The sequence below is a fragment of the Scomber scombrus genome, chromosome 12, assembly GCF_963691925.1.
Source record: "Scomber scombrus chromosome 12, fScoSco1.1, whole genome shotgun sequence".
Taxonomy (NCBI): domain Eukaryota; kingdom Metazoa; phylum Chordata; class Actinopteri; order Scombriformes; family Scombridae; genus Scomber; species Scomber scombrus.
In genome coordinates this window covers 3884311-3905658 of record NC_084981.1, presented here as the reverse complement: position 1 = coordinate 3905658, position 21348 = coordinate 3884311, and the positions used below count along the sequence as shown (strand labels likewise).

At 40.1% G+C, this 21348-nt stretch overlaps 2 protein-coding genes across 2 annotated transcripts in view; one reads left to right on the top strand and one right to left on the bottom strand.

Annotated features, from left to right (window-relative positions):
* LOC133992170 (craniofacial development protein 2-like) overlaps nt 1-21348 on the top strand; it is a 780535-nt gene that overhangs the window by 525655 nt on the left and 233532 nt on the right. The window lies entirely within an intron of this gene.
* On the bottom strand, nt 6-20648 carry LOC133992240 (serine/threonine-protein kinase VRK1-like). The gene is made up of 14 exons (XM_062430960.1): nt 20514-20648; nt 18345-18479; nt 17282-17337; nt 15894-15963; nt 15071-15158; nt 14159-14267; nt 13877-13969; nt 13591-13723; nt 7713-7833; nt 7160-7218; nt 4745-4923; nt 1664-1853; nt 836-1020; nt 6-614 (listed from the first exon to the last, which is right to left on the bottom strand). The coding sequence occupies exons 2-14, from the start codon at nt 18472-18474 to the stop codon at nt 276-278; spliced, it is 1752 nt and encodes a 583-aa protein (XP_062286944.1). The 5' UTR covers nt 18475-18479; nt 20514-20648; the 3' UTR covers nt 6-275.

The window sequence follows — 21348 nt, the reverse complement described above, 5'->3', positions numbered from 1 at the left end:
TGTCTATTACATTCAGCTACACTTGAAAGGCAGAGGTTGCTTTTTGTTGATATTGTGAAGCTGCTCAGTGAGAATTGAATGTAAATATAATAGTACTTTACAGTTCATGTAAAGGCAAAACTCTCACTGAGCATCTTCATCAGATGTGTTTAGGAATTTCAATTCATCTCTATGGAAACGCTGGAGGACTGAGGTCCCATCTTGTGGTCCAGCACCCTCACTCACTTGGCATTTTTGAGCCACACACACGCACGCACGCACGCACACTCACTGCTTTATATAAAGGCAGTAGCAGCTCCCAGGAAAAGGAAGACTCCCACAAAGACAAACCAGTACAGCAGTGTGCTCCTCTGTGTGGGAGCAGCCTTCACTTCACTTCTACCACAGCTACATGTGTGTTGATAGGAGTGCTCACTGTGACTCCACTGCTGTGGTCTGTACACAACATGCCTTTCATCCCATCTTTCCCAGCAGTCCACATGTGCCAGTTGACTGTTTTCAGACAGATGTTTTCTCCTCTGTGGATGTAGCTGCTGTTTGACTTCCTGTCTCAGTGAGGAGGGCGGGGTGAGGTCGTCAGTGAACCCCTCGGAGCTCCTTTTGGAATTTGTTCTCTGTTAAAGAGGTAATTGAAGTGTTTGCTCTTTTTACAAGTGAAATCTGCCTGTGTGTGTTTAATGTGAAATAAAGAAGTGGAATATTGAGTTCACCTTCCTGTGAACTGGAATCAAAGGTCTGAAGCTTTTATAACACTGTCAACTCTCAAACTAAACTATGTAGTGAATGGAAGAATGAATACATGTAGTTTTACACAGCAAGTTAAAAACGGTCATACATTAGGCTGATTTCTGGGTCCAGTCGGAGGGCCTCTACGATAGCATGCGGGGATGGGCTTGGGTCTGGCCTCTTCATCTTCATCATCGTCGTCCTCATCTATGCTATCAAATTCAACATAAGACACAGGTTCAGGCTTCGCCCTCGCTGATCTTCTGACTCCTTTTCCCTTTTCCTTCTGTAAGTGAACAACAATAGAAATTCACTTAATAACAATCTGCTTTCTGGTCACATGACAAGTACAAAAACACTGATGAACACCACAAATTCTCTTCAGTTGATTGTATGAGGTTTTTTAGTGTCCATGTGGTTTAGTAAATTTTAAAGGGGTTAAAATGTGAAAATAAGTGGTGTAACCATAAAAACTTTGTACCAAATAATTCAACTTGTTTAAAAACACTAAATTCAATAAACACTATCAACTTTTTATATTAAATATATAAATAAACTGTAGGTGGATAAAATATTGAATATTTATCATTCTTTTGTGGTTACACCATTTGACATTTTCAGGAGCATTCAGTCTTACTTTTCTTTTTTTTTCTTTTTTAAATGTGCAAATGTCATTTTAAATGACATAAAACCAACAAAAATACTAAATGTACATTTTAACAAACCTGATTTTAAAACTATTTTTAACATATTTTTGAATTGATCATGTTTCCAACCATTATTTATCACTGACACTTATGAGTGGTTCTTGCATGTGTTACTTGATTCTTGAGTTTCATTATTAGACTATATAAAGACTATCTGATACTAAAGAACAATGCAGATACTATTAACATTAACATTATATATATATATATATATATATATATATATATACACGAGGTTTTTTCGGAGCTTCCCTTTTGTGACTGAGGTTTAGTGATTGGTGGTCCTCTTATGTAGCGAGAATCCACAGGTTTTGTCTTCATCTCTCTCTCCTCCTCTTCTTCACTATCATAATCATCATCATCCTCCATCTTTGGAGGTGCAGGCTTGGCTTTGGAGGTCCCTCTAGGTCGTCCTGGTTTCTGTTGACAGATAATAGGCAGCTTTATTATTCTTAAAATAAGTTGGAGTGTTCATGTATCAACTTTATTTTCCTATCTGACCACTTTCCATCAAATCAAACTTTTTATCATGTGTAAAAAATCAGAATATAGAGTCAACACCGGTGGCAGATGATTCAATGAGCGGCCTTTATCTCTGCTGACATTTCACTCTCCTCGCTAAACCGCCTGCTAAATGGCCACTTCTGTTTAACTAGGGATCAAACTGGCCAGCACTTTAGCATGGAAATGAAATGACACAAGGAGAGGAGAGGAAAATCAGGAGCATAATTGGAGACGCCCCGCGCCGCTCTAAAGTGTGTGTCATCAACTTCTTCAAATTGGGCCATTGAGAGGGCGCTCGCCGGGGGCCCCAGGGGTCAAGAAGTGATTCTGGGGGGGAAATTTGTGGAGAGTCGCAGTCCTCCTCATGCTGTGGAACTGCCCACCGATGGATGGCATGTTCACCTAGGAGAGGGTTGGGAGGGGGCTGGGGGGCTGGAACCTTCTTCTCACTGCTGTAACGTTTCTACACTTGGCTTAAGAGACTCATCAAAAGTAAATGGTCACTCAGTTTCTACACTTCTCATGTAAAACAACACTACAGATTATATTTATGTTGTAAATTAACAACTGTGAGACAATGTTAGAAGCTGTTTATCATGGTTCAAACCCTCTCTAACAACTCTACATAACCCTGTGTATTAATAATTATAGAATAATGTATCTACTACTGATTGACACCCCTACATATCATCAGGTAACGTCATTTTCATTCAAATTTAACATAAATCCTGAGCTGCCGGGGGCCAAATGTGACCTTATTGAATCTGAGAGCACAGAAAGACCCAGCTCTTTATTTAGAACAGAATCCATCTCTAATACCCCCCCCTCCATTAATACTAGCCTAAATCATCCTCCATGTTGACCTGCTGTCTTAATAAATTAATTTCCACTGCACTAATTCCATCAGCAGAGCAAGAGTCAGGCCAGCGGTTCCACTCGCTTACCTTCGTCTCTGGATCATATTATTCTATAAAATAATGAAACTCAGCACTTCCTCTAGAACTGAACTGTTAAGTGTTGCAGAATTCACTTTATAGAGTTGTTGACAGTAGCCTGAAATCTATTGGGAGTAGTGTAACATGATGCTGATGTACTCACTAATATCTAAGCCTCGAATGTTATTAAAATACCTGATTTTAATGAGGAAGTTATGCTGATGATCCACCTGAGCACCGTGTGCTTCATTAACCACCAAAACGTTATAAAAAAAAGTTGTTTTCACATCAGTTGATGAGTAAACCTGAGCAGCTTTTTAGCACTGATGTGTTTGAAATCCTTCTGGAAGCCTTCTGTAGAAACAGACCTACAGAGATCTGTCTATTTATCCTGACTACCAGAAAACAAATGCAGTACCCTAAATAAACTGAATACTATAAAGACAGAGACAGAACCTGGCAACATGGTAGCTCAGTGGTTATCACAGCAAGGAGGTTCTAGGTTCCATTCCTGACTGCATGAGGGCCTTTCTATGTGGAGTTTGCATAGGTTTCCTCCCATCATCAAAAAAATGTATGTTAGGTTAATTCTGTCAGTGCTCTTGACCAAAAGCATCTCCATAAAACTGGAGTTGGTCCCCAGCAGCTGATCACTGCTCCTAATAGTTAGGATGGGTTAAATGCACTAATGGAATCACACTGTACAACTATAGGTATGACATTTAGTTCAGGTCTTATTGTCTCATGGTTACTTACTAAAAAAAAAAAAATGAAGACACTCTCATATTCAGCGAGCTACACTCTGCTAACGTTTCACTAGTTACCATAACACATCAGTGATTTGCAATTGACACTGCTGTGGTCCTTAAGAATATCGTCGTGGCAACCTTCTCACAGCAGGTCGGCAACAAGGCGCTACCAAAGATGTTCTTAACCCTGTAACGCCAAGTGAATCATATCTGATACATGAGTTTTAGAGACCTCTACATCGTCAGTGTGATCATTTTCTTTCCGGAAAAACCTGATGTACACGATCAGATACATGTAATACACAGATAAACCACCAGGGGACCTTTTATTTGAGGCATCCAAGATGGACGTTGTCAATCATTGAGCAACAATTTTGAGGTCTGGATATTTTTGCTAATTTTGGAATAGTTAAGGTAAGAAAAACATTCAAATAGTTACTGATACTTCAATAGGAATAGTTGCTGGATTGATGCAATGTTTAGTTAGTAAATATTTTGTAGTTTATTTTATGGTAAATTCCTGATGAAAATGTGTGTATCAAATTATATACAGCAGGCATAGAAGCTCATTTATCTGTAAATCTGTCATTTTATTGCATTTCATGTTGTGGCTGATATGAGCTCTATGCAGGACCTATAAGGGCTTAAAAATGTTATGTTCTGTATTTTTGTATTTGTTTGAAAGAAAAACATTAGCGATACAAAAATACTAAATAAATTGTAGGAGGTGATATGAGCATTATGCAGCACCTATAAGGACTTAAAATATTGTATTCAATGTTTTTTTTTTATATTAAAAAACATGCTATGAAAATCCTGGATGTATCAAATATGACACAAAACTCATATATGCAAAGTTTTATTTAATAAATGGTTTAAATTATTTGTCAGAAGGTCCAATAAACACTCCAGCTTCAAAGAAGTTGAATTTTCTGTCAATTATTTGATGGACTGTCCGGGGTTAAAATTTGATGTGAGCTGATTTAGGACTGAAAAAGGGGAGATAAAGTCCTGATGACAATATTCTCGGAAACACAAGAAGAAGTGACATCTTTCACATTTCTGTCACTTGTGTTTAAAATGAATCAAATATTCACTTTTCTCAATCTCGCCATGTTCTCACCTTGCCTTTGGCAGGAGGATCTGACACCTTTGTACTGCACTCTCCTGCAGATCCTTGAGGCGGGGAGAAGTCAAGTTTCCCCTTCCCTCCGCTCACCAGCAGATGCTTCAAATGCTGGTAGTCTGGCTCCTGCTGGTGGCCCAGAGATTTCACATAGAGCAGGAACCTGGCCACTTCATCTGAGGACGGGAGCACAGTGAATGTCAAACAACAAGTCTGGTATCTGCTAGAAAAGCTGGGGTCGAGCCGTTTGGTAACATACGTGCTCTGCTGTGAGTATACTTTACTGACTGTGACATCCTATTTACGACTGATTTCGGCTTCAGTTCTGCTGCATCCTCGCTCTGAAATCATTTCAGTGAGACATGAGTCATGCAGCAGCAGAGGCAGGGTGCAACTGAAGGTCTCACAGTCCAGATAATGCACCGCCTGGCAATGGATCTCCCTCCAGAAAGTAGATTAGACATGCGCGCAGCTATGGATATGCATTGTGTGTATGTGTGCGAGTGTCATACACAACCGGCCTCGATGCATCACACACACACACACACCGGCCGGACGATGTATATGACACATACTGCAGGAGAACTTGTATCTCTCTCCCTCTCACACACACACACACACAGTTAGTTGATGCATACCCCAGCTCTTATCTGTGGCGGGCAGCTGGGCTTTGTCAGCAGAGGAGCACCCAGTCCCGACCATACATCACACGCTAAGCCCTCACACAGGTGTGACCTCTCCTTATAAAAGAGGAGAGATAAAACACGACAAACTTTGAAAGGCATGTCAATGGGACAGCTGTTTAATTGGTACAAAGTTACTCTGGAGCTGCAGGTAACTGAGGGAGAGATGGAGGCTTTATTCTGGGCGGAGCGGAGTGAGGATTTGATCTCCGTGTAGTCTGGAGCCTTGTTTAGCCTCGGTATTTAACTGCTGTCTGACACAGCAGGAGGGGGCGGGAGGGGGCCAACACGGGGCTCCGGCTAACACGGGGAGAAGCAACAACGTGCTGCATTTACCGAAAGTCTGAAAAATCTGAAACATGAGTGCATTCTACTGTTTACCTTGTAATGTCTGGCCTCCAGGAGACTGCTCCTCTGATACCTTTACACAGCTGTAAAATCCTTCTTCATGCAGTGTTTTGGCATCTAATAAGCCTTAAAATTCATGGGTGCATCATGTCAGCGGATCACAGTCATAAATTGTTGCTTTTGTCTGGCCCAGAGAGGCTGACGGACTACTAATTTTTGCACTGACCAATCGAAGCTCGCCGTCTTTCTCAAGTTGTGTAACATAAATAGGATATCAGTTTTATGAATGACCCCTGGAGCCACTCGCTGTAACTCAGTGGTGAAAGATGTCGCACCCACAGATGTAATTAATCTGGTATAATGACTCGAGGGTCCGTGCCCCAATTTCTTACACTCACTGAACACACTGTAGAAGTTGCGTCGCCGAAAGTCGGATGGCCTTCCTAGATCACGAGTCATCATTTCTCTGGTACCCCAATCAACCTGTGTAGACCCTCTCAGTGTGAACACCAGATATATACTACTTTGGTTTGTTTAGACCTCAATAGAAACTCAATGCTATTCCATCACATCTGAAATGTCATAGTTCAAGGTCAAGGCAGATGATCGCCCAACTAGAGTCTGGTTCTGCTTGAGGTTTCTTCCCATTAAAGAGGAGATTTTTCTTGCTGCTAATGTGGCAATGTTGGGTCACTTTAAATTAAATTAAAGAGTGCAGTCTAGACCTGCTCTGTGTAAAGGGCCTTGAGATGACTTTTGTTGTGATTTGGCGTTATATAATTAAAAATTGATTGATTGTTTGATTGATTGATTAATATGTCGAATATACATTTAAACCCCCAAATCACAAAAAACATAGCCCGAGTGTCACAACTCAGAATAGTCGACAGTTGACTTTCATTCATTCCAACAGCAGAAGACGTTCAGGGCACAGTCTAACGCTCTACAAACAGCGTGAAGACTCAGTTTGTATTCAAAAAGCTCTCAACACTTTGGGGTAATCAGACTGTTGAGAGTGCAGCCTGTGTGATTTCAATTGTTTTAATTTCAGCTGCCAGCTGGATACATCACACAAATTAGCAGAAAGAAAAACAAGAGAAACAGAAAGTTATTCTCGCAGAGTTTCTGGAACATTTGATCAGTTTTAACACTAAAGATGTTTTATTGTTTAAAATGTCTCATCTTAATTTGTTAGTCCTGGCTTTGGCCTTTACTCTGATCTCCATTAAGTGAGCAGTAGATTAGACAGACTCTCTCTCCTTCCTCTACTGGCCCGTCTCCACATTCGTCTCCACATCCACATATTTCCACATTCTCGCTTTAACCTCAGAAGTGTAAATGATGTCTTGAAACCTGGAGATGTCCCGCAGCCGTGGCTTACCTGTGCCGGCTCCTTTCACTGACAGCTGCTGGACCGAGTCTGGCAGATCATCCATCAGTCTGAGGAGGAAGGATGAGATAAAACAGCAAAGGGGTAAGGACAGAAACCGTATGATGAGCAACTATTACTTAGGAGCAGATAGTGGGTGGCCAAAAGAACATAGTAAAAATTTCTTTCCTTCATAAACTGGTTAAGTTTATGCTTGCTCATGTGGGAATGTTGGGTCTCTTTATAAATTAAAACTTGAAGAGTACGGTTTAGAACCTGCTCTATGTGTAAAGTGCCTTGAGATAACTTTGTTGTGATTTGGCGCTATACAAATAAAGATTGATTGATTGATTGATTGATTAAGTTAAGACATTTGCTCGGGCCTAAAGGATTATGAAACTGGAAGAGCAACAGACAAGATTAAAATACCTGAAATCTGGATGTCAGCGCTCAAGTTTGACTTATTTTATTAGGAACTTTACAGTAGGAACACAAGCAGAACCTGTAATGATGATTATATGTTACGTTATGGCAAGTTCTTGCAGTGGAAACAGGGATTTCCTACCTGGTCTTGGACTCCTGGACTTGATTTGGGTTATTGAGAAATTTGTCCCAAGGAAGAGACCCACATAACCAGTGGAGAAGACAGAAACCCAAAATCTGGAGGTCAGAACGTCTCGATGGAGCTACGTAAACACACAGAAAGAGGGGTTTTTTTTTAATCATTAAATCATTTGCTGCCTCTTCTTACTTTATTTTCTTAACATTTCATGACAAAAAGTAAGAAGAGGCAGCAGTACAAGTCAATAATACTTTCAGTCTGATTACAAATAGTTACTATACACTACTTTGAAATAGCAGAACTTTCCCCAGAGGAGTCAAGATTGGAACCAAGTACCACTGGCAGTTTTGGCAAGGGAAAGTAAGTGTGTGATTCATAAAGAAGAATAAATCAACAAACCTTGGAGCACATACTGAGTCACTTCGGGCTGTGAGGGAGATGGAGCCTGATGAAGATGAAACTTTCTAAAAGCACACCACTACTTTTGATTTAAGGACTGATTGTGTGTGAACTCAGCCAAGCCACACTGACAGTGAAAGTACATACTGTAGAATATTCTGAAGATGACTGCGGAGGTGCACTTTTTTGTTCCCAGGTGGGTCTGAATCCCCCTCACACTCACACGCAAAAAGACAAGACTTACAATGGTCTATTTCATGAAACCAGATAGCAGTAGTATCTTTTATTTCCCCTGTAGACACTGACAGGTAGTAAAACAGAAATGTCTCAGGCCTAATTACTACCACATGTTACAGAAGTCAACAATGGTGTACTGTTGACCCCTTTTTATACTTGTGTATGAGAGTGATGAACACTGACAGTCTGCTCTTCCCAGAGCCTGTAGACATTTTCTAGACTTGGAAGACAGAGTAAAAGGCTGATGTGGGGAACATGAATGAAATTCTGTACCTACATGTTAAACTATCCAGTAGTTATCAACATATATCAGTCCAGACCATCCCATCCCTAGAACCACTTTAGCATGGCTACCCTTACCTTTGTTACATTTTTACACATTTTTTTGTTTAGGTTAAAATGGTATCAATAATGTAATGGCACTCTAAAATGTTAGAGAGATCCACCAGGCATAGAAACTCATCCTTATTCCATTCTCATAATATTCTGTGAAAACTCTGACTGGATCTGTTGTGGATCCACGGCATTATAATACATCCATGATCCATGGAGATAGACGTAAACAGACAGTAGTGACTGACAATGACCGACAAAAGCGGGCCACGGCTTCCACCTCTAGCCGCTCCCACGGGGAAAAAGAAAAGTATATCAGAAAACTATTGTAGTGCACGTTCACGGGGGACAGGGGGGGCTGTCCAGTTTTTGATTATTAGGAGCACTGTAATTAGCTGAATATCAGCACTGTAACTGTCTCTGTCTTCTGAAAGCATTTCAAAACCAATCAATTCCCCACCAAAACACTTCCGCACTCCACGGACAGCCGAATTTAATATTAAGATATCGAAAAATCACACAGGTGTGATCTCCCCACAAACAAAGATTCCTTTAACAGTGTGTTGTGCGTTTTCTTATGTGTGTGTGTGTGTGCGTGTGTGTGTGTATATGTGTGTGTATATGTGTGTGATCGCGTGGGTCTACATTCATGTGTGAGGTCTATCAATACTTGTAGACCAAGTCCATCCAGAAGGGTCGAGCCCGGGGAGTTTTAGCAGCTCAATACTGTAACGGCCGCCACACGTCTCCGGAGAAATTACCTATCGACTGGCTCCATCAGAGGGGAGAAATCTCCTCCCTGAGCAACGGCCAGCATTGATCCACCACAGCCGACAGACCGGTCTTGAAGGAGGAAGCGTGGTCACTGCCACACAGGACAAGATTACACGGAACGGGAGGGCAGTAATCAGATTACACGAGAACAAAAATTTGTAGTGGATGAGATTGTGTTTGAAGTTTTTAATTAGGTCGCCGTAGCTGGGTTTAGGTGTCCGACGTCGAGACGTGAATGTAAAGATGTGGGGGTGTTTTGATGAGGAGAGTTCAGAAGATGAAAGGAAATCACTACAAGGAAATAGACGTTGAGTGTCTGCCTGAAAATACTGCGAGGTTAGCTGGAACACTAAACTGCTTGGACCCAGCAGGGAGGCTGAACGATCAATGAGGATGATCAGAGTCGGAGAGGTAGTTAAAGACTGGGCTGTTGACAGGGACTGCATAGGAAGGGCTTTGAAAAGAGAGATGTTAGCTGATGTCCTTACAACCCGACCTTGAGAGTATGAACACGTTCTAAGGAGATTATGTAAGAATTTTTTTTTTTTATTGCTTAAAAATAGATTAAACATGTTTGAAATGCGTCATTTATATAGAACCAGTTCAATCATTCCCCTAATGCTTTTGAAGGCTCTACAGCTCTCATCATCTACTGTTAAAAACCATGACATTTTTTTTATACCTTAACAAATAGGCACAAAAAGACTGATTACATGCATTTGATCCAAAATCAGATGTTGAACCATCTCAAGGTATGTCTGGTTTTCATGCACACAGAGGATCAATGAACTTAACAATATCAAACTTCATGGCAGATGACTGAATGGTTTTGCCATCGGTACTTTTTCAGTCTTCTCTCAATACACATCTGTCTGTCCTGGAAGACAGACAGATGTGTGTTGTTGGTGCTGTCAGGTGGAACAGTGTAGTTGGTCTCTACCACTGTACCGACCAGCTGTGTATGTCACTCAAGTCAAAAAGATGGCACGCTACGCTATCATTAGTCGGCATCCAACATGTAGTCTGTCATGTCTTATATACATGAAGATATTACTGCCTTTATCTGATGATCTGATCTGATCAGTGAACATTTTAAAAGACAAAAATATCATGTAGTCCGATCCCAGCATTAAGAGATAACAGAAATAAAACTGACTGAGCAAACCTGCGACGTGAAAACAACATCAAGTGTCAACCGTAACACAAAATGTCCAACTGTCATCATCTGTTACACTTCATCTCAACAACTCTGATAAAAGTTAGGTCTGTTTGCCCTTCTGGGTGTGAAGTATGCCCTAAGCCAGCATTTACAGTCTGGCTTCCTATTGTTGTAAAAAATAAAAAAAATAAAAAAATACAGCACTTCATTGCTACTGAGAGGCCATTGAAGGGGAATAAAGATGAAAAATACATGTGATACTGACAGTGGGAAAAAGTGTTTCAACTCCCAGAGCGCCGTAATAGATTAACAATTAAAAAGATCAACAACTACATTAAGCGTTGCTGCCCTCTGTGTGTGCTCTGGGCACGTTATCACAGCTTGTAATGGTCTTTTGTGTGTCTGCTCTTCTGTACTTAATGTATATTATATATAATATTTAAGGGATGACAGTGTGGGGAGATATGCACGTGTGTACACGTACACTTAAACACTATCAAGGGAGCTAGGACATGTTTGGAAAACGAACACACGCATACACAACACATGAATACAGGACACACACACAAACACACACACATTCTCTACATGCTTTAGACAGGGAGGTGAGGCGTGATGGTGTTGTTAATTATCTCCTATTGTTATTCAGATTCCCTAAAGCGTGCTGCAGTGTCACACTCTTAACCCTTCCGCTTCACAGTCTTGTCGTTTGGAGATGGTCTTCTGTCCGCTGGACGCCCACCGAATGCTGGTAATTACACCGTTTAGCTCCTGGTTCAAAGGCCTGCCACTTGCGAGCTGCATTCGCCAAAACCTCACCATGGCAACCTGTCAACATCTTTGTAAGGGATTGGCGCCATCGGGTGAGCAAAGGGCAGATATAAGGGGTCTGGTCCTCAGTCATAATCTCCTATTTTAACACTTGTCTTTGCTTTTTAATCAGGTATCAAAGATGACAACAGCCAGAAAGCAAATAAACACATTAAGAATATGAAGGAGAACATGTTGTGTCTGTGTTATATAAATAGATACAATAATTATCTCTGTCAGGCTTCCAGTCGTCTTGTCGTTCCAAGGAAAGCACTTCAAGTTTACAGTGCTCCTTCAAATCCTTTCTCCTGTTTTTTTCCTCATTCCTTCTTTCAAAATTCTATTAAAAATTGACACGTTTTCCATTTTATAGTTATTGCTGACAGGACAATATTTTGTCCCTCTTTTTTATACATCGATCACGTTGATAGAAACACTGTTGTGTTGCGATTAGTGGGTCTGAGCCTGCGCTAACTCGCAATATCGAACTGGCGGGGTAGTGGAGTTGGCCGGCGTGGAGCTCGTAGAGGTTATCTGTGGCTCGGGCGTCGCTCTAAACCAAACATCAAAGCCCTTAATTAATGGGGGATGAATACACGATGCAGGTTATGACTTCTGCTAATTAGGGAATTGTTAAACAGAGGCGGCGCCGGGGGAATTCAGCAGGGGCCGCGGATGGAGGATCGATGGTCAATGAAGAGAGGGAGCATGTAGGCAATTTGCCAGTTAATGTGTTCCCAATATCAGCCGAGGAAGGCAGCGGGTGACAGAGGAGAGGCTGTTTTACATTATTGACACACGAAGACTGCAAACTCAAAGGACAGAGCTTATAGTGGGGTTAATATACATACTGGAGTATAGTAGTGGTAGTAGTATAGTGGCAACTGTGGGCTCTTTAAGACAGTAATCTCTTGGGGTTACACCATGTTGTTCTTCCTATACTTAACCCACTCACTGCAAGAAAATCACTAGACACAGCATTTCAAAACCAAACGCACCATCGGTCAAGCATCTCCCAGTTTCGAGTTGATTGGTTGGACGTTAAGAAATGAGCTGCTGGCGTTTGAAATGCCTGTTAACATAACTACTGTTGCACATGTCAAAACTGTAGTGAAACCAACATGTTTGTCCCCTGAAGTTAAGTTAAGATTGTGTTATATGTTCAAATGCTCCAGAATAGCGACTAAACCGAGCTTGAGGAGAGATTGTGGTGTCAAGACCCATTGAACTGTGTTTTCTGCTGCCTAGTATGGCCTGTAGGATTTTATTCTTCCACACACGTAGATCATTTTGTACATATTTTGAAAGGAAACATGTATGTGGGGTGTAACTAAATGTTATCTAAAGCTGACGCAATCATCTCACTATCTACTGCTAGAGAGTCTTGATGTAGTTATTTCGCTTCCTGATCCTTTCTCATATGTTAACTTTATGTTTAAGTAAGCCAGTAATAAGTATAATCAGGACTTTCTTCAACAATACAAAAGCAACGACTTTGAGTTCCTTGACATGTGGAGAATTGTTCAGGATTCAATTTGCAGAGGGTTATTATACAGGACATAAAAGAATCCGCTCTGTACAGAAAAGTCATTACTAGTTCTTGACATAGCCAATAGAGAGAATGTTTAGTAATGACTATATTACCTATATTACTCATCTTCTTATAAAACTTGACGAGTGGAGGAAAGCAAGACCTGACCCAGCAGGCTCACTCACTTCAAAGAAAATCCTCTGCAAATGCCACCGTAACCATGGTAGCAATTTAGATCCTCCAGTGCCATTTAGTTAGGCTGTCCACTGACAGATTTGTGGGTGATACTTTCCGACGTTATTTTTATTTGTTTGACAACAGCGCAATTTAAGCAGACGGAACAGCTAACAGACGGCTTGAGTGGAAGGTTGAACTCTTTCACTCCGCTGCCTGTCAGGTTTTCTGCTCATTGTGGAGATATGTACTGAGCAGCTGATCAACACAAGTGAGTTATTGTTCAAATCTAATGTATCTACCATAATAACAACCATTTCAGATGAAGTCTCACCACCATGAGGAGTACTGTTGAGTTTGTTGGAGACATTGTAGTGATATATTGATAAACCAGACAGACATACACACAGATTTAGAACTGCATACATCTAGGCTTGTTTTCTCTTCTGAAGTGGAAAGCTTACCAACTCCTTTGTGGGCATCAAGGCTGGTATACTCAATGGTTCCATTGTGGCCTTTTTTGGGGTTTTCCTTGTACTCTTTGTGGACTCCATCAGGACAGTATCTGTAGGACAGCCCATAGTCTGCAAGGTAGACCTACAGTGCACAACATAACACATACACATGAATTACTAATTGAAAAGTCGTCAATCTACACCAATAAGCAACTCTCCAGTGCTTGGTAGTGGGTTTCAGTATTGTTTTGTACACACTTCAGGGAGAAGTAGTGGAGATCTTCAGAGGACTAACCTGTTCAGGGTCTCTGAAACCCAGCATGAGGTTGGCAGATTTTATGTCTGCGTGGACATACTCGTTCTGATGGATGTACTCCAGCACATCCACCTGGCAACAAACACACACACACACACACACACATTGTGGTTTATTCTGTCAAGGTTAAGAAGAACCATTATATGTATTTTCTAACTGAACTGGTGAATCTCCTGTGTCCCCCAGTTTCTACAGAATGCAACAATCAATGGACAGACAAAGACTGGAGTCTGCCTTTTTTTCCCATGAATGTGATCTCACCAGTCCATGACCGAGCTGGAGCACGGTGGCCTTCTTGATGCGACCACCGTTGCGGTCGCAGACTTTTTGGAGGTCGCTGCCCAGTCGGTCCATGGCCATGAAGCGATACCTGAGAGGGAGAGGAAAAGGTGGCTTATAGAATACTATAAAGACCAGGTAGAAGGAAGTAGAGAGTTTGAATCAGACATTTATCACACAGGTGGGATTTTGGCAAGAGCTGAAACGAGTCCCTTGTGGGCAACAGAACAATGAAATGTACATTAACGGTAACATTAAATACCTTTCAAGCATGTTAGATATAGCTACAGTTCAAGATATAGGGTATAAATTGTCCCTTGTGTTAAACAAAAACACTAAAGTGAGCCACTGAAAACTAGCCTTGAACATATTTTCTCCAGAACCCAAATGTAAAACACAGAAAACATAAATACTGATGCCCACTGGATCAAGTGTGAAACAAAACTAAAGGTCAGCTTGGCTTGTTTTTAAAGTTTTAAAGTTCTGTAGGGCATATAGTTTACTGTTCAAACATTTTTTACATTATGTAAAATACCTTTTATTTAGAAGGTCTTTCTAGATAAGTCTACCTTAGTCAACCAAAGAGCTGAATTTGTTATTAACATTTGTGCCTGCTGACATTTTCTCTTGTGTAAGGCAAAACACTTTAGAAATAAAAAGCTCCAGTTACAACAATGTCCTCCATTTAAATCCTTTCATAATGCAACATTTAACATTTTAGAAAAGGATGGTTAGAACTGGACAAACCTACAGTACTGCTCTTAATATGCAGAGAAATTAAGATGTTTCTACTGTGGAAAAGAGACCTGACTTGTTCTTCTAACTTACATGTACAGTGTGACCGTCTGATAACGTGTTTCATTACAAAAAGTCATTACAATATCAAGTCATTACCTGAGGTCCTTATATTCAGCCAGCCCTGATCCCCAGTATGTAGGGATGCCCAGAAAGTCCAGTTTCCTGCTTCTCATCCATTTTTGTACTTGAACAAGATTAGAGAAGGAATAATTATATAAAAACTTGTGCACACATTGATGTTATTATACATTTTTATTGCAACACGTGTGTGATTTAAAACTTCAGTGGCTGTATAGAGATAGCAGAAACTCTGGGGCCTTCAAACTCTTAGCTGTACTAATTGAGGTGAAAAGTATGAATGAAAAGTAGGAAACGTTTCATAGTTGTTTATTTTCTATTCTTATTTGTCCTTGTAAGTGTAATAACGCATGTATTCAAATATCAATCTTACAGCACTGAGGGTACAGACACACAACTGCAAACACACACACACACACACACACACACACACACACACACACACACACACACACACACACACACATACACATACACACACAGGCCCCAGACAAAGCAGTGGGCCTGGCTCGGGGCTTGATGGCGGCTGGCCTGACTGGCGCCGGACCAGGCTGGCAGGTGGTCAGGGGCTCAGCGGAGGCCCGGGCATCATTACGTGTGAGTGGCTTTCTCTCTCTTGCTCCTCTCCAAACGAAGGCGTTGGAGAAGAGCTCAGACAAGCGCGGAGAGAGTGGCGGAGGGGGTGGGGGGCTAACTGCCACTGAGGTGCATGTTTGCTTTGGCTTATTATTAATTACTGTGCGGCAGGCAGCAAAGCCTCTGTGTCTGCGGCCACTTCATCAGTCAAACACACTCGTGCTCCAGCGAGCTGCCGTGACGCTGGACGGGTGGTGCTACTCACTGCTTTCCAGTTTGGCTGCCCTCTGGTAGAACTTGAGCTCGGAGAACAGGGGGCCATTCTCGTGGTACTCCTGCACAAGAGTATTAACTATTTCATTATCACAGGTTGACATTGCACTATGCTAAGTATAACTAAACAAATCACCTTGCATGCAAAGGCCGGCCTACTTACTTCTTGTAATAGTTCTCTAGTAAGGGGCAACTTAACAACTTTACAAGCACATTCTCTTATTATTACATTCAGTAGTTCATAGTTAAAATGTTAAAGGTAGGTTTGGATTCTTCAAGTCTATCTTCAGAAGTCTTACTCAGCTAAATCCAGTAAGTATTGTTCAAAGTGACAAGGTGTCTTTTTCGCAGTAAATTTCATATTTGTATTGTTAGCTTTATGAGCTGCACTTTATAAGAGCTGTAACTAATCATTGTTCTTATTATGAATAAATCTGCTGATTATTTTATCAATGTGTAAAATATATACATATAAAATATCACTGAGAGCTGTGAGCTCGAATCAAACAATTTTTGGCACTTTGCACGAAGATTTACTGAAACAATTCATTGATTATCAAAATAGTTGAGAGAAAAATGTTCTGGCAATCGACTAATGACTTAATCAACAAATAAAGCTAGATATAATAAATTTAGTATGGTATTATTGCATGGAACAAGGACTGTGGATTTTGTCTTTAATCTTTTACAGTGAAGTATTACTAGAAAAGGACTGCTTCACTACCAGTACAGAGAAAAGGAAACATCACAGCAACTAATCATGGATGTATAAAGTGAACTGGCAACAGTGTTGAAGGCAGGGCTCTGTTCATTCCCCCGAAAGTTGCTCAGTGACGCATGAAGACAAAAAAGCCACTTCCTTCTGTAAAGAAATTACCTAGATGTCTCACAGTCTCACTAGGGACTGCTGCCAGCGGGGAGTTGTGATGCTCAAAAAATGTTATCCTCTGATTTACAGACTCACAATGTGAGTGTTTAGGAAAAAGTCTTTTTAGGCCAGTGTGCATCAGGGTTTGGCCACGATGTCAAACTTGCTTCCAAGCCCAGTGCTCTTCCTGTATCCAGTTCTTTTTATACATCCATGTAACCAACACCAATAGAATGTGCATAGGTGAACATTTGGAGACATGGAGGAGATTGAATAACATATCAAATTTCCATTTCACTAATTGGTCAAACACATGTTGACTTTTATGTAAATCACAGAATGTCTGGTTAAGTTCAAACTAACCGAATTATATTGCTTGGGACATACATCATTATCTGCGACCATGGTAACAGAAAAAGGATCCTGCCGTATATATACTATAATTTCATAAAAAGCGATAATGGGTCACTAAAAATGGATGGGCTGCCTGTGTGGAGCAAAAATGTACTCACCACTTTTATCACAAATTCAGTGTCCCCTGCAACAGGTCTGTCCACGTTTTGGGAGGCTAAGAGAGGACAGGAGGAAGAGAAGACAACACGTAGATACATTACATTAACGCAGAGTCTTAGCTTTTTAAGATCATGTTCATAATCAACAAACGTGTCATGTTGGTCTTGATCTGGAGTGCATGTTTGTCTTTCTGCAATCAGAAGATCTAATCACAGAAGACGGCTGACTGTCATGAGATCCGACCAGGACTTGTTTGATATTTGCATACAAAGAGGATCTAGGGGGTCAGTTCACAATCACAAGCATGCAAAGATCACTACACTGGCCTTTACAAAATACCTTTCATAAAAGTGGCTTACGATAACAGAATCCATGTATCTACTTGAATGAGTCAATGAATGCATATATATATCCCTATACTGTAGGCTACATAAATAAAAGAGTCATAAAAAGTTGTCACTCTTTCATCAAGAATGATTAGCATACATTTTGTAGATATTAAACATTATAGGCTAAATAACAACAGTTAGAAGCGGACCAAGAGCATGTCTATGAGGCGGACCACAGTCCAGTTGTTTGGTCTCCAAACTATTCCGTAAAGGGTCGTGTGTCTGCAGGTTTTTGTTCCAATCAATCAAGCTCACATGATTCCACCAATCAACTGTCTGAAGACTGATATCAGGTGATTAAAAGAGTCAATCCTGGTGTGCTCCTGATTGGTTGGAATGAAAACCTGCAGCCACATGAACCTTTATGGAATATTTTGGACATGCCTGACCTAAACTAACGACAAAGATCTTCATAGATTAGAGGGTTAAGGAACTATTACACAGTACATGTCAGATGTTTAAAGTCTAGTTGCAATCTGATCCGTTCAAACAGCTTTCACAACCAGGAGAAAAACAGATCAATCAGAGAAGTGTCTCCTTGAAACAACGTGTGTACCTGGCTCTGACAGAGAGTCTATCTGTCAGCATGCGCGCACATACTCATGTTGCATAGTGTGAACGTACAGTGTTTGCGTGTGTGCAGGCATGTCATCAAACACAATGTGCTCATTACCAAGATAGATCAGTCCAAAGCCACCTTGACCAATGATTTTCCCCAGCCTCCATTTCTTCTTCTCAGTGTCAGTCAGTATGAAGCCATCTGGGAGTGGTTTGGGTAATTTGCTCTTCTTTGGTGGTGCCATGAAAACTAAACGAGTTACAAAAAAAATATTAGAAAAACATTTGTACATACTGGAGAAAGATTTGGGAGTACAGCAAAACCTCTGTGCACATCTGTAATAAAATATAAATGAGACAAAAATGTTTGCAAACCATTTATAAACTCATTTTAACTATTTTATTGTTCAAGTTAAAGACAACAACCACAAACCCCTTATATATATGGTATTTTCAAAACTCTGGTACAAGACCCTGCTGGTGGTCAGCTGGTAAACCAGTTTTATGGAGCTGGTTTAAGCTGGTGAGAGCTAGGTTTTGACAACCTGTAAAACAGTTACCATCTCAGCAAACCAGCTGCCAGTTCTGAGCTAGCAACTGGTTTAGCTGGTTTGAGCTAGTGATGCGTTCCAATTGTACTCAGAAGTCGGAATTTCTGAGTTCCAGGTTGGAAATTTCAACTGGAATGCCGCCTGAAGTCGAATTTCCTACTCAGAATCAAAGATGGTAGACCTGTGTATCAACAGTGTGAAAGTTGTAGTAATATCCTGTTTATTAGCAGTTTTGTTTTATTTGTGTCTCATTAAATCGTCGTACACACAGCACTGTCCAACTTCTACCTGTGAACAGTTGCTTCTGTGTTTGTATGTGCAAAATACAGTGAAATGTGTTTTTAAGGGACTGGTATTAGAGTCAGACCGATATATATCGGTCAGCCAATATTGGCCTATCACAGATATTCCAGTATCTGCATATTTGTTTTCTGATATGCACTGTATTTTTTAATGTTATATAGGCAACATTTTATGTATATTTGATCCTTTTTCTTAATTAAAGTTTAATATATATACGTACATATTTTTTTGTTGTATGTGTTTTATTATTTATAGGAATTTATGGTTATTAAATTCACAGTTTAGTTTACAGTTTCAGTGTACTGTGTTTAAAGTTAAAAATGTAAAATATCATACCTGCATTACATGTCTTTATCTCAAGTGTTTGATAACCACATTGCAAAAAATGTGCATTTGATATACATATTCTGTATATATCAGATTATCAGACGATATATCGATATTAGAATGCTTTTATTCCCTAATATCAGTATCGGCATCGGCCACAAAAATTGAGTATGGGTTGGGCCCTGATGATGGCTAACCGGGGTACAACTTTAAACTATGATCACATTAAACTCAGGTGTGGCTTCATTCCCAGCTCCAACTTCTTATCTTCCACCTAAATGGAACGCAATGGGTTCCACAGCTGGTAATGACAGCTGTCATAACCTAACTCATACTGCTAAAACCACTTACTAGCTCAATCTGAATTGTCCAAAAGGCAGGTGTGGGAAGTGTGCAAACTCTTACACTGTGTCTGATATGAAAACTAAATGTTAAACAATAGGAAATGTGGCCTAGCTGGTTAAACATTGTTGGTTATTATCTGTTTGTCTTTTGTTGTGTATTACTGTGTATGTATATATGTGTATTTATGAATGTGTGTATGTATGTATGTATGGAGTACATGTGAGCTGCGAGGTACCTGAATTTCCTAATCGGATTAATAAAGTATCCCTCTATCTAATCTATCATATACTTCCTGTTTGCTATTGTCTAGGACTAGGTTACAGTCAACAGCCATAAACTCCATTTACACACATATACAAATTAAGGTAGGCTACAAGAAGCAATATTACAGTATATAAACTAGATAGCTGATACATGCTTGTGGTGAATATAGTTAGCTTGTTGTCCAATATAAAGCACAATACTGTATTTGACTGTTATCTGTTATCATTAGTAACCTTATCACTGTAAAGCTACATGTTGATAGTAAGACGATAGCTCAGGTAAATGAACTGTTCCACTTCAAACATCCACTAACGTTAAACACAATGAAGTTAACTGATACTCTGCAGCTCCTGTGAGTTAAAGCCATCGTTTGGACCTAGAATACATCCATGGTTTCTCCCCACAAGCAAAATAACATGTAATATACCGCATAACTAAGCTAACCTAACAGCTAGTATGAAGCTATTTATTGACATGGTAATATAAGCACCGACCTCCGAAAGGAATCCACGCCGCGCGTCGTCAGTTAGTCTCTCGGTGTATACACATATATCGGGGAGTTACCGTAAATATTTCTTTATGAATGTGAAATATTCAGCTCACTTCCATATATTGTTCCTCGGTGGCCAGCGGTGCAGAACAGAAACAAAAACCAAATCATTTCCTGAAAATTGTCCCTCCCGCTACAGGGCACAGCCAATGGAAAACACGGAAAAGTTTTTTATCAACCAATAGCCAATAAAGAAGCAGTAGAGGCGGGCATATGCGGTAACGTGCACTCATATTGACCAATGAACATGTTAAAATATTCTTTACGCAAATGATTTTATTCATAAGTAGAAATTCTCAAAAACATAACCTAAAAATGCCCATTTCCTCTTAAAATTGAATTATTTATTAACCCTTACGTACTGTTTAGGGTCATTGACCCATTTTTACTTTGAAGAGTTACCCTGTGCACATGTCTTTTAGCAGCACTTGTCCTAATGTAAGCCACAGTATACAAATATGGAAATAAAATGCATCACTGTTTTAAAGTTTTGTGAAGCAGAGACACATTTTTGTATATGCAAATGTATGGAATAAAAAATAAATGTTGTTGTTTTCTTCATATTCTATAAAATGTTCTCCTGGACCATAAAATAGTGATTTGTGAATGTCTGTCTAAGGTTTACTCAAACATTTATTCATGAGTGATCAATGTGAATTGGTGTAGAGACTAATTATGAGTCAGAATATGAACAGTATGTAAGGGTTACGATCACTAACACTAGTAAATAATTTTTTTTTTAATACATAAATGAATAAACCACTATGAAACACTGTTCC

What these genes read in the sequence shown, in the direction of transcription:
- LOC133992240 (XM_062430960.1), bottom strand. Translation starts at nt 18,474, where the DNA reads ATGGCACCACCAAAGAAGAGCAAATTACCCAAACCACTCCCAGATGGC. An exon ending in GCTGAATATAAGGACCTCAG is followed by an intron (nt 14,268 to 15,070) that starts GTAATGACTTGA and finishes TCTCCCTCTCAG; the next exon opens with GTATCGCTTCATGGCCATGG. An exon ending in TGATGCCCACAAAGGAGTTG is followed by an intron (nt 7,834 to 13,590) that starts GTAAGCTTTCCA and finishes GTGTTTACGTAG; the next exon opens with CTCCATCGAGACGTTCTGAC.